The sequence below is a fragment of the Garra rufa genome, chromosome 25, assembly GCF_049309525.1.
Source record: "Garra rufa chromosome 25, GarRuf1.0, whole genome shotgun sequence".
NCBI classification, from domain to species: Eukaryota; Metazoa; Chordata; class Actinopteri; order Cypriniformes; family Cyprinidae; genus Garra; species Garra rufa.
Window position 1 is genome coordinate 37,740,627 of NC_133385.1, and position 13,602 is coordinate 37,754,228.

Genomic DNA, 13,602 nt, shown 5'->3' on the forward strand with positions numbered 1-13,602 from the left:
CTCTACACCGTTAGATTTATTTTACGGATCAGAATTCATCATATCTTACGCACCCAAAATTTTCACAGCCAATTCAGAAGTGCAATAGACAATTTCTCAAATTAAGTTATCAGTAAATGTTATGACTACTACAGTAAAAGTTGTATTGTATTGTGTTATATGTTTTATGTTATCAATTGTGGAATCCAACCATTACATTTGAGGCAGCCTGCTGTATTTTTATTTCATGCAACTTAATGCTTTTACTATTACTATTATCATTTACTATTATAGGTCTGAAATATATATTGTATTTATACATTATATTGTATGTGTTAAACCCATGGATCACACTACAAATATCGATGATCTTACAGAACATGATGTATTGCTGTGTCTTTGATAACTAAATAATTAAATAATTTTGGAGTTTTTAGTCATGCTTTAACGGACATTAATATAAGATAATACTGCAAAAACAGTTTACTGTTATATTCCTGTCGTATATTTATTGTCTAACATTCCCAATTCTCTGATGCATGTCCTTAATTTAATTATATATGTTGGTATTAGTTCAGCGTTTATAATGTTAGAGCAAAGATTTTGCGAAAAATAAATGCAAAAAGTCTGTTTTTGATAATATACGTTATTTTGTGTTGTCATATTTTTTAATTGCATTAATAACAAAGCTTAGGGTACGTACAAAACATACAAAAATCCTTTTAATAACAAACGAGTTATGGTTTAATAATTAACAGAAGTAGCCTAATATAATACAAAAATTCTTAAGAAATAAACGGAAAGGAGTAAAAAAAAATATATTTAAAAATGTTGTCATGATTCAGGTTGTGTATTTTAGCTTTAAAGTACTTTTTTTTTTAAACAAAGCAGCTGATATTTGCCATAGCGACAGCATGGAGGTAGCGGACTGCCGAGTGGCTTTCACTCCAAAATGGCGGAAGCGTAGGGCTGCTGCTGGGCGCCGCTGTTGCAATGGAACGTTCTATTGACTTCTTGTCAGTATAAGTTCTTTGTCCATAGTTATAAACAAACTGCTTCGGTGAGTCGCATAGAAGGCGTCATCGTCTTGCTGCTCCCTCCCCATTCTGTGATTGGTTCCCTACCTGAGGTGATAAATTTGGTCCATGGTTTCCATGCTACCTTCCAGCGTGAATAAAATCGCGCTGCGCGGAAGGCAGCATGGGGACACCCAGGCTAATATCAAAACATAATTTTGAAGAACTTAAAAGGCGATTTTCTCAATATTTAGATTTTTTTCAGATTCCAGGTTGTTCAATAGTAGTATCTTGGCCAAATATTGTAATATCCTAACAAACCAAACGTCAACTTGCAACTATTACAGAAGGTTCAAACACACACTGATGCTCCAAAAGGAAACACAATGCACTTTTTGAGTTTATCAGGGTAAATGTACTTCTGGGAAACATGTAAGTATCTTCTGTAGCTTCTGAAGGGCAGTACTAAATAACAAAAATATATGACATTTAGGCAAAATAAGAGAAATGTACACATCTTCAGTCTGTTCAAAAGTTTTCAACCCCCCCGAATCTTAATGAATGATTTTTTTTTTTTTTCTTCTGGAGCATCAGTGTTTGAACCTTCTGTAATAGTTGCATATGAGTCCCTCAGTTGTCCTCAGTGTGAAAAGATCTCAAAAGCATACAGTGATTGTTGCTTTAAATAGACAAAAATGCTGGAAAACCAAAGAATTTGTGGGACCTGAAGGATTTTCCTGAAGAACAGCAGGCAGTTTAACTGTTCAGGACAAACAATGGACTTATGAACAACTATCACTAAACAAACAAACAAAAACAAAACAGCTATACATTTATTAAGATAAATATTTGAGCTTTGGACAGCATCAAGGGTAGATTAGTTCCTAGTCAAGATTACGTCTGAAGTCTCTCTGTCCCCTCTTTGTTTTTCCACTCTGTCTCGAATAATATCTAAAAAGGTAATCTGATTACATAACAGTTCATTCTAGCCCTGTTGGTCTGGTTCTCACCACATGTCCAGGGCAGTGGTCTGTGTCTTGGTCCCTAGGAGGAGCTCTGGGGCTCGATACCTGTGAAGAAAACATGGTCAGTGATGGAAAGAGGGATTTGAAGGATTAGCAAGATGATAGACAGACTAATCAGCATCAAGTTCATCTGCTTACCACAGTGTGACTACTCGAGGAGTCATGGGCTGTGATGGGATACCGTAAACACGCGCCAGACCGAAGTCAGCTGTGGAGAAACCATGGGACATCAGGACAGGACACAGACGTCCACATACAGCAGATCATTGTGTTTCTTATTTATAATATGTGTGGGGGAATCTAGAAAAACTGCCAAGAGCATTTAGGTATCAAGAAGAAACAAATAAGAAACCCTTTTTTTCAAAAGCATTAACATTTTTTATATTGTGGCATTATTTATTAAATCACATTTTCTCTGAGAAATCTTACTATTCCCATGATTTGGTAATAATCACCTATGTTTTAATTTAATTTATTTACTCACCTATCTTAACACAGCCCTTGTCTGTCATCAGTAGATTGGAAACCTTCAAATCCCTTTGAGAAAAACAACCAGTATCAATATTAGAATGAAGAAAAATCATTATTGGAAGTTCAACATTATTTATATTTAACCATTGGTCTCACAAACATGGGAAGGAAAATTATTTTTTGAATTTTACAGTATAGCTAAAGACATTGAAATATTTTACTAAAAAGAAAAAGCCTGAATGAACACACTCTGACCTGTGAAGGATGAAGTTGTGATGTAAATATGCCAGTCCTTTAAGCAGCTGAAGAACTATGCATTTCACCTGTGCAAAACAAAGGGAAAAAAGTATTAATATATATATATACACACACACACACACACACACGCGCTATATTGCCAAAAGTATTGGGACACCCCTTATAATAAACATATTTGACTACTTTAGTCATTTCCATGAGTACAAATCTTAATGTTTAAGCATATAATGATATTCTAGGGAATTGTGTGCTTCTGATTTTATAGCAACAGTTTGGACACAACCCTCTTCTATTCTAACATGAAGATGCCTCCGTGTATAAGGTAAGGTTCAAATAGAAATGATTGATTCAGTCAGTGTGGAAGAACTTGACTGGTCTGCATAAAGCCAAGTCCTAATCTCAGTTGAACACCTCTGGAGTGACTTCAAATGCAGACCTTGAGCTAAAAACTCATCACCAAACACCAATGACTCGTACATTCACTATATGGACAAAAGTATTGGGACACCCCCTTCTTTAGAACAGAAAAAAACACTTCCATAACTGTGGCAACAAAGATGGAAACATAATTAATGTATTTATAAATTGTATTTCCATCTCTGTTGCACCAGTTTTGGAAGTGTCTATAATTACTGTAGCCATATGTACAAGTCACTGTTGTTTGGTGATGAGTTTTTGGCTCAAGGTCTGCATTTAAAGTCACAGCAGAGGTGTTCAGCTGGGATTAGGACTTGGCTTTATGCAGACCACTCAAGTTCTTCCACACTGACTGAATCAATCATTTCTTTTTAAACCTTGCATTATACATTGAGGCATTGTCCGCTTATAATAGAAAAGGGTTGTGTCCAAACTGTTGCTATAAAATTAGAAGCACACAATTCCCTAGAATATCATTATATGCTTAAACATTAAGATTTGTACACATATAAATGACTAAAGTAGTTAAACCTTAGTCAAAAAAGTAGTCAAAGGTAGTCAAACCTACTTTTGGCAATATACTATGTGTGTGTGTGTGTGTATATATATATATTACAAGCATGATCTGAAGATTGTCAAACCACAATTTGTTGGAAATATGAAAAATGCTGCAGTGGAAGTTTTCAATAAAATGACAGAAAGGAAACGATGCAAGGGACATAATGACAGAATACACTTGACAGAAGGCAAATGTTACGCTAGTTACCTTTCTACATTGTATATGGGAATGTAGTTTTGTCAAACCATTCTAGGTCCAGGTTATGGACGTTTTAAGTTGCTGGTTTGGTTCCAAAATATCCTTAATGTGTACTTTCTGTTAAGGTATGTATTACAACAACCAGAAGGATTTTTAAAAAAACATTAGAAGCCCCAAATCTGAATCTGAGGAAATATTTTGCTAATGATACGTGTTGGCCTGCACCTACACTGCCCTCCAAAAGTTTGGAAACGCTCTAAAACAATATTGGCATGAATCCTTTTTAATTTGTGATAATTTTGCACTGATAAGGAACAACATAAACTACAAAAACATGTTTTATTATTCAGTTTATTCAAACATTGACTTGATATATTACTCCAAGCCTCCTGAAGGATTGCCCAAAGATGATTCACACTATGCTGATATCCTCCAAAACCACACTTTGCCAGGGGTGTTTCTAAACTTTTGGAGGGCAGTGTACCAAGAAAAGAATCTATTCTGATTCTGATTCTTGACATTTTAGACTGAAGATGAGGGCATTCGTCAAACGCACCTGAGCTTCAGAGAACGGCGACTGCATGTTCTCCAGCAGACTGGCCAGATCCTGCTCACAGTAACTCATCACCAGAAAGAGGCTGATGTTAACAAAAAAAGGTGTTATAGAAACCTGTGTTTATATCTGCGAATGTACAGAATATGTTTTCTTCAGTCACCTCTCTAAATGGCTTCCCACCACCACTTCTTTCAGCTCCACGATGTTTGGGTGTCTCAATCTGAGCAGCAAGTTAATTTCCCTCAAACTGCTGATGGGAATCCCTAGCCACAGATACACAACATACACACCATTTAAAATTTATGTTTCTACAGATGTGAAATGTAGTTCAGGTGTTTACCTGGGAGTGTTACCATTGTGATTATACACTCTTAAAGGTGCTTTAAAAGGTTCTTCACAGCGATGCAACAGAAGAACCATTTTTGGTTCCACAAAGAACCATTCAGTCAAATCTCTTTCTTACCTTTTTATAATCTGAAGAACCTTCTTTCTCCAAAAAGAACCTTTTGTGAAACAGGTTCTTTATGGAACCATTTAGACAAAAGGGTTCTTCTGTGGCATCGTGAGGCACCTTTATTTTAAAGAGTGTATTAACTGGGACAAAAAGCACCATAAAAGAAATCCATACGACTTATGTGCTATATTCTGAACCGTCTTGAGTTATATGATTACACACATTTAATATATTGAAGATTTTGCCTTTAGTCTTGACTATCAAACTTTCATTCACACTTCCACATTAAACCCTCTTCTCAATGTTATTAACTCCTCACTTTCTTAGGACAAAAAAGTTTAAAGCTGGCAGTGATCAAAACCTTCCTTTGTAGCCTTGATCCTGGAGAATAATTATCTCAAATCTCCAATTTACAACAAAAATAGTAGAAGAAGTAGCGGTGTCTCACTCAAACTATATTGTGAATGTGATGTTGTTAGGATAGATCCTACGTATCTGATCACTACCAGTTTGTTTGTGTTAACGAAGAAATGTCAAACCAAGCACAGAGTATGTATGGAGTGTCACAGGGATCGGTATTCGGTCCTCTGCTTTTTTCATTGTACATGCTTTGCCTGGGGAGATTATCAGCAAACAACTTTATCAACTTTAAGTTTCTTTAAGTTTAAGTTTGTAATTACTTACAAAGACTTGAATGGCCTAGATCCACATTACTTATGCAATTTTCTATAATCCTTTGCATGTTATAATCCATCATAATCACTGCAGGTGCAAAATGCTGACTTGATGCCAGTGCTCTTGGTCAAGCTGCATAAATACAGTCACAACCTGTGCCACAACTCGATGGTTCATTTGAGACTTCTATGTCTAACCTTGTGAAAAACAAACTGCTGCCATTCCCAAATGGTCACTACGTCTGCCTAATCTGTAAATACGGGACAAAACTTAAAGAGAGTTTAATTCTTACAATCTGAATAATGCACAGCCAGAGTTTTTCGTTTCTTGCCGCAGTCACCTCTGGCCCTGCTCACTGAGAGAATATAAGACTACTGCAGCTCCCTGATAAAAATACTTCAACCTTTAATCTCATACCAATAAATGAGTTGTTTACTATTACAGTAATTAGAGATATCACACAGTAATCCACTCTGTAAAGCTGCTTTAAAGCTGCGTATTGTCAAATGGTGCTATACACATAATCCCGATTGACTCGAGTACATGCAAGAACCATTTGTTTTTGTGTGTAACAGAGGCCAGCTAGTAAGAGCTGTGCTGGTAAACCTAGTTTCTTCTTTTTCCTATTTGGACACAATTAGGCAAAAATCAAACTTTTTAGTGAATAGAAACTGTCACTGGCGTAAAGGAGCGGCAAACATGACTGCTTTTCATTTGAAGATCCTACTGACCGTCTTTCTCTTTATCCATTCGCACTTTCTTCAGGGCAACGATTTCATGTGTCCTTGTATCACGTGCTCGGTCTGTAAAACCACAAATAAAGCAAACATAAACACTATGTAGTGCATGCATAATTATTGTGCAAGTCGATTTTCTGATATTTTTTTCCCCAAGCACATTTTAGCAATTCCAAACCACATCAGTCTTAATGTCTGCTATTCATTTTACATACAATGATTTCTAAGTTAACAAGGGATGAAATGCCCTATATTCAGGTGTGCATAAATATTAAGCAGGGTTATTTTTAAAGGTAAAATGGACCAAAAAAGAGATTTAACTCGGACTGAAAAGTAAAAAAAAAAAATTAATGCCCATGAAAAGGATGCAATATTAACGCAATTCTAGAAATTGCAAAAATTAAGAAATAATGTGAAGAATTAGGTGTGAAACCATCAGGAAACATTTAGTCTCCAGTGCCACCATTTTTTTTAAAAAACTGCAACCTACCTGGAGTCTCCAGAAGTGCAATGAGTCAGATTCTCAGAGACTTATCCTAAAAATCACATGCTTGAAAGTTGATTTTTTTAATAGGCTTTTAAGACAGATAAGTTGAGAGTGACTCTTGAGGAACTTCTTTTATTTGTACCATTGTTTGAAGAATTTATTTTCCAGACTCAGGCAGTAATTTTTGGGAGATTTAAGACCATCTCCTACCCTGAAAGGTCTGTCTTGGTCATTGTTAGTAGCAGCTCACCACCGCCGCTGTTGTCCGACTTGTCTAACTTCTTGTCAAGAGTCACTCTCAACCTATCTGTCTATAAAGCCTATAAACATGCATCATGTCTTCATGTATTGAACAACACTTCAACATGTGATAATTAAGTAGGGGTCATTTTTTAGTCTCTGAGACTCCGGGTAGGTTGCAGTTCTGGAAAACGGTGGCGCTGGAGACTAAATGGTTCCTGGTGGTTTCATATCTAATTCTTAACATTAATTCTTACTTTTTTTGCAATTAACATGCATCTTTTCTCCTCCACCTGTTTTTTCTGACAATGCAGACGAAACAAGCGTTTATCTGTCCAGTGGTCATGCCTTAACTTTGCAAATTCCAGTATTGCATTAGTATTGCATCCTTCTCATGGGCATTTAATATTTGTTGACTTTTCAGTCTGAGGTAAATCCCTTTTTTGGCTAATTTTTTCCATCTTATTTCTTAATTTTTTTGCAGTTAACACATCTTTTCTTCTCTATCTGTTTTTGTGACCCTGCTGAACCAATAAGCATCTCACTGTCCAGTGGGAGTGCCTTAATTTTGCAATTTCTAGTATTACATTAGTATTGCATCCTTCTTATGGCCATTTAATAATATTTTTTTATTTGATTTGACTTTGATTCTTTTTTTTTTGGTCTGCTTAATAAGTATGCACACCTGAATATAAGGCATTTTTCACTTCTAACCCTTGCAAACAATTAAATTTAACTTATAAATAATTACATGTAAAATTAGCAGTTATTAATATTGATGTGGTTTGGAATTGGTCAGATGTGCTTGGAAAAACAAATATGATCAGAACATCGGTTTGCATAATAATGTAAGTGTTTTTTGAATAACACATTAGTTATAATTATACATCATGTTTTAATTATTATATGATATATTTGACCATTATCAGTTGAGACTCACACACGATGCCATATGTTCCTTCTCCAATCCGATTCATCTTCTCAAACTCCTTCACACTCCTGCATTTCCCTAACTACACACACACAATGCAGAAACACCGCAATAAATGCTTATGTATCTTTTGTTTATAATAAAAACAGTTTATAAGCATGTCTCACCCGTTCTCTGTGCGGGATTACAAACGTCTTGTCGGTTTTTAAAGATTTCAGCTTTAACGGCTCTAGATCTGTGTCTGCTGTGCTTTCCATCTCCAATCACCTCACATTCGTCCGGATCAATGATTAATGATTAATGAAGCGCATATAACTCTTTAACGTCGCATTACTGCACGTTTCATGTAAACAGAGAGCAACTCTAGAGACAAGAGGAAGAGAAACTCCGTGAAAGCTTACAGTCGTTCACTTCAGCGTCCCTATGGGACAACCGACAGCGTTCAACGAGTTTCTCTCAGGTTTCTCTACTCGCTCAACATCTTTAATGCGTGCCGTAAACAGTAAAAGTGTTTGCACTACAAACCAGTGTGCTCATAATCAAGATACATTTAAGTACATTAAAATAATATGGTAAGACACAGCAGTTTGTAATATCAAGCCGCAAAATTAGCTGTTTTGTATAGCTAAAAATATCTAGAAGTGAATGACACCGGAAGCAAGCCCCATAAAATTTACAAATGGCCACGCCCATTCTTACAGAAAGAAAAAGTAATGCAAAATTGATAACTGATACTAAAAGGCTACATAAAAAGCTACAAAGTATTTTTTTTAATTAATTAATTTGTGATTTAAAGGTGCCATAGAATGCATTGATACAATATTTTAAATAGTTCTCTGATATCTACATAGAAGGTATATGGCATAGGAAAGGGCAAAAAATCTCCAGAAACGGTTTTACAGGTCCATTTACAACCCTAGGATTTGTCCCTAGAATGAAATGCTCTGTTATTGCCTTATTTGGAAGGTCCGTGAATATTAATGAGCTCTGCTCTGATTGGCTGTTTCACAGAGCTGCTCATCTCAATAGCTCGCACATGGATAAAAATATATATTTAATTAGGAGCTCTAGCCGCTTTTAATATGTGGTTTGTTGAATCTGCCGTTTTGAATCGCCGACATTTTAGTCTGATTACTGTGATGCATGTGCTCTGTGTAAAGTTACAATGCAGAGGGAGTGCTTCTTACCACACAAGTTGAGCTGCTCGTCAGTGATACTCGGGATCTGTAATGGTGTGTTCACACTGCACATGTCAGGCAACGCTCCCAACGCATCTAGTTTGCACACTTCCCCTGAATAAACAATGGCAAACTAGTAGGGACTGGACATTTTGGAATCTTCTCATGACCATGTTTCGCTAGCTAACGAAATGGGAAATAATTACGTTGAGAAAAGATTTGATAACTTACCCGACATCCCGATCTCTTCAGCGATCTTCATCCAAGCAAGTTCCTTTACATTCCTGTCTTTATACAACAACGAGGACGGATCATACAATTCTCTGAGATTGCAGATGGCTACAATGAGCTTGTCTTCCATTGTTGAAAATGATTTTTTTTTCTGCTCCTGCTTCATTCAAGATACGTGTGGTGATGTCGCTACAGTGAGACGCTCTGATTGGTTGACACACTGCTGAACTTCTGCGTTGCTTGCATTAGCTGCGTTGACGCTTGAAAAGTTGACGGATCCAACGGACACAACGCATTGCAGAGCCGCTGACGGACTCAACCATAAACTTTACATGTAATCTTGCAGCAACTGACGCTGACGTTTGGGGCGGTGTGAACGCACCATTAATCATTCGCCATCATCAGCGCAGTCATCTCTCTGTTTATGTGGTAAGTGAAATCTTATGTACTGCAATGTAACAGGCTAGCGTTAGCATTAAGCTAATCGTGTCCCTTCAGTGGCTCGCCTTGTTTTACTGATGAAGTTAATGATGATTGGGCGATGCAAATATTGGGGGCGTAACTATTAACGATCGGGACTATTGCGTAATAGTCGGTGTTATGTTGGAATTGACCTATTTTTCGGTGGTCTTTTGCAAACACTAGATTTATATAAGAGGAAACGATGGTGTTTGAGACTCACGGTATGTCATGTCCATGTACTGAACTGTTATTATTCAACTATGCCAAGGTATATACAGTTTTCCATTCTATGGCACCTTTAAAGTAATACAATCATTTGCGTTTTATTTATTTTTACTCCTGTGTCCGTTTATTATATAAATATTAACAAGAATTGAATAGTAATTGATTAAAGTGTATAAAATGTGCAGAGCGTAGCAAACCCACTTTCTTCACAGTTTGGTCAGTTACTTATTGTTACGTATTACATATTGGAGATACTCGGATGTAAACAACAGCAGGGATTGCGCAGTTAATATACTACTGAATATGTTTTCTGCTAATTTATGCTGTTTAAATCATGGAATAAACATGTGGAAGCTGCTAAATCACATTGAGAAGGAGTAACTAAAGGATAAACTAAAGTTAATAGGTAAAGATATGACGCAGTATTAATTAAAGATATTAGCCTAATATTTCACCTACCTGACTGGAAATGATAGGAACAAACACATTGTCAAGATTCTTCCCCTGGAAATCCTGGTTCAGTTTGGCCAAACACAAACGCCTTCTTTCCTCTTTAACACTCTTCTTCTTGATTTGTTTATAACTTTAGGCAGTCTATAGTCCTCCAAATGTTTTTCCCGGTCTGACTGATTAGTATAGTCCAAAACATGACAATAATTGACCATTTTCAGCAAAAAATATGCGAGTTTCATTTGGTTCAGTGGCATTGTTTACGTTCTGTGCCGCCAATATGGCTGATTGATGATGCATTTATACTATTACTAGTTGATTCTCTATTAAACATGATCATTTTCATGGTATCAATATTATCCAGCCTTAAAAAAACAAAAGACAAAAACACTCCAATGGAGGATTCTGCTTTCTGAACCTCATAACGCCCTCTGACAGAAAGGAAACTTTGAAATCCATTCAGCCGATCTGTTCTGGCGATATCACTTTTAGCATAGCTTAGCATAGATCATTGAATCCTATTAGACCAATAGCATCACGTTCAAAAATGACCAACTATTTGTCCTATTTAAAACTTGACTACTTCTTCTTTTCCGCCGGTCTTAGTACACAATATAACTACAGAAGAGTCAAGTTTTAAATAGGACAAATATCGAAACTCGTTGGTCATTTTTGAACGCGATGCTATTGGTCTAATAGGATTCAATGATCTATGCTAAGCTATGCTAAAAGTGATATCGCCAGAACAGGAGAACGGCTGAATGGATTTCAATACGGTAAAACTCAACTTATTAACTCGGGGGGAGTTGGAGAATGAGCATATTTCCAAAAAAAGTGGAGTGTTCCTTTAACTCTATAACATTTTCCCCAATTAACTAACATTTTAATTTCATACCTCAGTAAATCATGCTGTGCCCGTGATAAAACGACCTCGACCGACAAACACTGGACCTCCCATGGGCCGCTGCTCTTTATTAGCATCTGCTATTTTCAGACCCACTGGCATTTCTAAGAGGTTTTCTCGAGATGGAGCTGTGATGATGATCAGCGGCACAGCAGAGTTATTAAACGATGAAGGTGGTGGTGGTGAATCAGTCCCGAGAGACTGCTCCTCTACTGTGAAAGTGAAAACGTAAATATGTAAACATTACAAATGAATAGCAGTGATGTGTGTCTAGTGCTGTCAAACGATTAAGGTCAGACACTGAAGGTGTATAGGGTAAAAAAACAAAACAAAAAAAAACCCCTAATTGTTATTTTTTATTAATTTGTAATTTTTCAGACTAATTGTCCACTAGTCTGAAAAAAACACTTTATGAAAAACCAAAAAGCCCAAAATCTCAAACTTGACAGGTGCAAGAAAAAACCTGCAGTTTCTCCCCTTAATCGCAACTTTTTGTTTGTTTTTGTTATATATATATATATATATATTAAGTAAACAAAAAGTTGCGATTAAGGGGAGACACTGCAGGTTTTTTCATGCATATATATATATATATATATATATATATATATATATATATATATATATATAAGTTATATTAATATAAACACATGTAAATATCATCAAAATATTTACTGTATGTGTATTTACAATAAAATATACATAGTATACACACATATTGTGCATGTTTTCATGTGTTGTTTATCTTTTCTCTAATCACACTGTGCAGTCTCCTTTCAATTGGATTACAGGGAAGTTTACGTCAGACGAAAAATATATTAGATTAACCTAATTAATCCGACACAGCACGACAGACAGACAGTCTGACAAATGTTCATAGGCTACAGTAGTTGAAAGTTCATATTCAATGAAGTTCATTTTCATAATGTCTAAATGGAGGTGTTTAATGGTCCTTACGTTACCTCTAAAAACATAAAGCTGATAAAATAATTAGCATGTTACCTGGGATAACCTGCTTTCTCGGTGCAGAGCCCATTCCCCATCACGCATTGAAATGAATCTCTCCGCAACGAATCTGTTGCTCCATCTGAATAACTCTTCTTCTGAGCTTAAGTTGGGGGACAAAGGACCGCCCGGTTTTCAGTCCTGATCCGATGTCAGTATCGCACACGCTGCAGATTCTCCATCTAACCACAAGAAGTCACATCACCAGGTCTCTGACGTGAACAGTTTTTTTGTTTTAAATAGGCTTAGGAACAGAGGACCGGTTCTTATTCTTGCTCAGGCATTTGGCTCCGTAGCTCATCTAACGTGCATTTTGTTCCCCGAAACATAGACTACTGAATACACTGAGTCTCATGCAGTACGAGATACTTGTTCAGTGGCACCACCACACAACACCGCCACTGAGTCTGACCAATGTAGTCCGGATCCCGAACTAATGACTCTCATGAGCCGGTTCTTTTTAATGAATGACACTAAGCTCATCAAACACAAGGAGCTCACTGTTTGTGCACTATTTCACTATTTATAATGTGCTGTTAATAATGTGACTTTACAGGGCTCTCAAGTTTTGGAAAAAGTTTGGAGTGAGATTTTATCTGTTAGGGGAGGAGCCACTCAAATATTTGCAGCAGCGGCCCCTCAGCCCCACGCAATTCTCTCCAGTTTTTGGTAAAAGTTCAACTATCTATTGTTCATAATGCAGCACAAAATAAAAAATATAACAACTGGTAGATCTGATAAGTCAAATTCATAAAAATAAAATGTTTTAAATATTTCAAAAATGCATATGTATCAAAAGTAAAAAAAGAAATTTGGCCCCAAACGAGCAAACTAAACATCAGTGCTCAATGCACATACTGTAAACATACAGGAGGATTGCAGAACTTGCTCATAGCATGTATGTCAATCTGTGTGTGTGTGTTTGTGAAAGAGAGAGGGTACATATTTCAGCTTACTAATGTCATTTTGTATTTCAAGTGTTTATTGCACACTTTGATGCCTTGATGACAGTGGTAGGGGCTTGAACTTAGCTAGAGTAATTAGTTACATGTAATTGAATTATGTAATTTAATTAAAAACAACATTTAACTAATCTGTTACAGTTACTGAGAAATAACAAATATAGTTAAATTACAGTTAGTTT

General features: G+C 36.3%; 1 protein-coding gene across 3 annotated transcripts; it reads right to left on the reverse strand.

Annotated features, from left to right (window-relative positions):
* Positions 1 to 1,823: 1,823 nt before the first annotated feature.
* cdk10 (cyclin dependent kinase 10) lies at positions 1,824 to 12,838 on the reverse strand. Of its 3 annotated transcripts, XM_073832302.1 has the most exons (10): positions 12,456 to 12,838; positions 11,445 to 11,665; positions 8,013 to 8,085; positions 6,340 to 6,411; positions 4,640 to 4,742; positions 4,480 to 4,561; positions 2,747 to 2,814; positions 2,505 to 2,557; positions 2,159 to 2,228; positions 1,827 to 2,065 (listed from the first exon to the last, which is right to left on the reverse strand). In XM_073832302.1, the coding sequence occupies exons 3-10, from the start codon at positions 8,047 to 8,049 to the stop codon at positions 2,002 to 2,004; spliced, it is 549 nt and encodes a 182-aa protein (XP_073688403.1). In that variant the 5' UTR covers positions 8,050 to 8,085; positions 11,445 to 11,665; positions 12,456 to 12,838; the 3' UTR covers positions 1,827 to 2,001. The 3 variants fall into 3 exon arrangements, with proteins under 3 accessions (XP_073688402.1, XP_073688403.1, XP_073688404.1); XM_073832301.1 differs by lacking the exons at positions 11,445 to 11,665; positions 12,456 to 12,838 and adding an exon at positions 8,171 to 8,551 and having other exon boundaries at positions 1,824 to 2,065; XM_073832303.1 differs by lacking the exons at positions 11,445 to 11,665; positions 12,456 to 12,838 and adding an exon at positions 9,191 to 9,647.
* Positions 12,839 to 13,602: the final 764 nt, after the last annotated feature.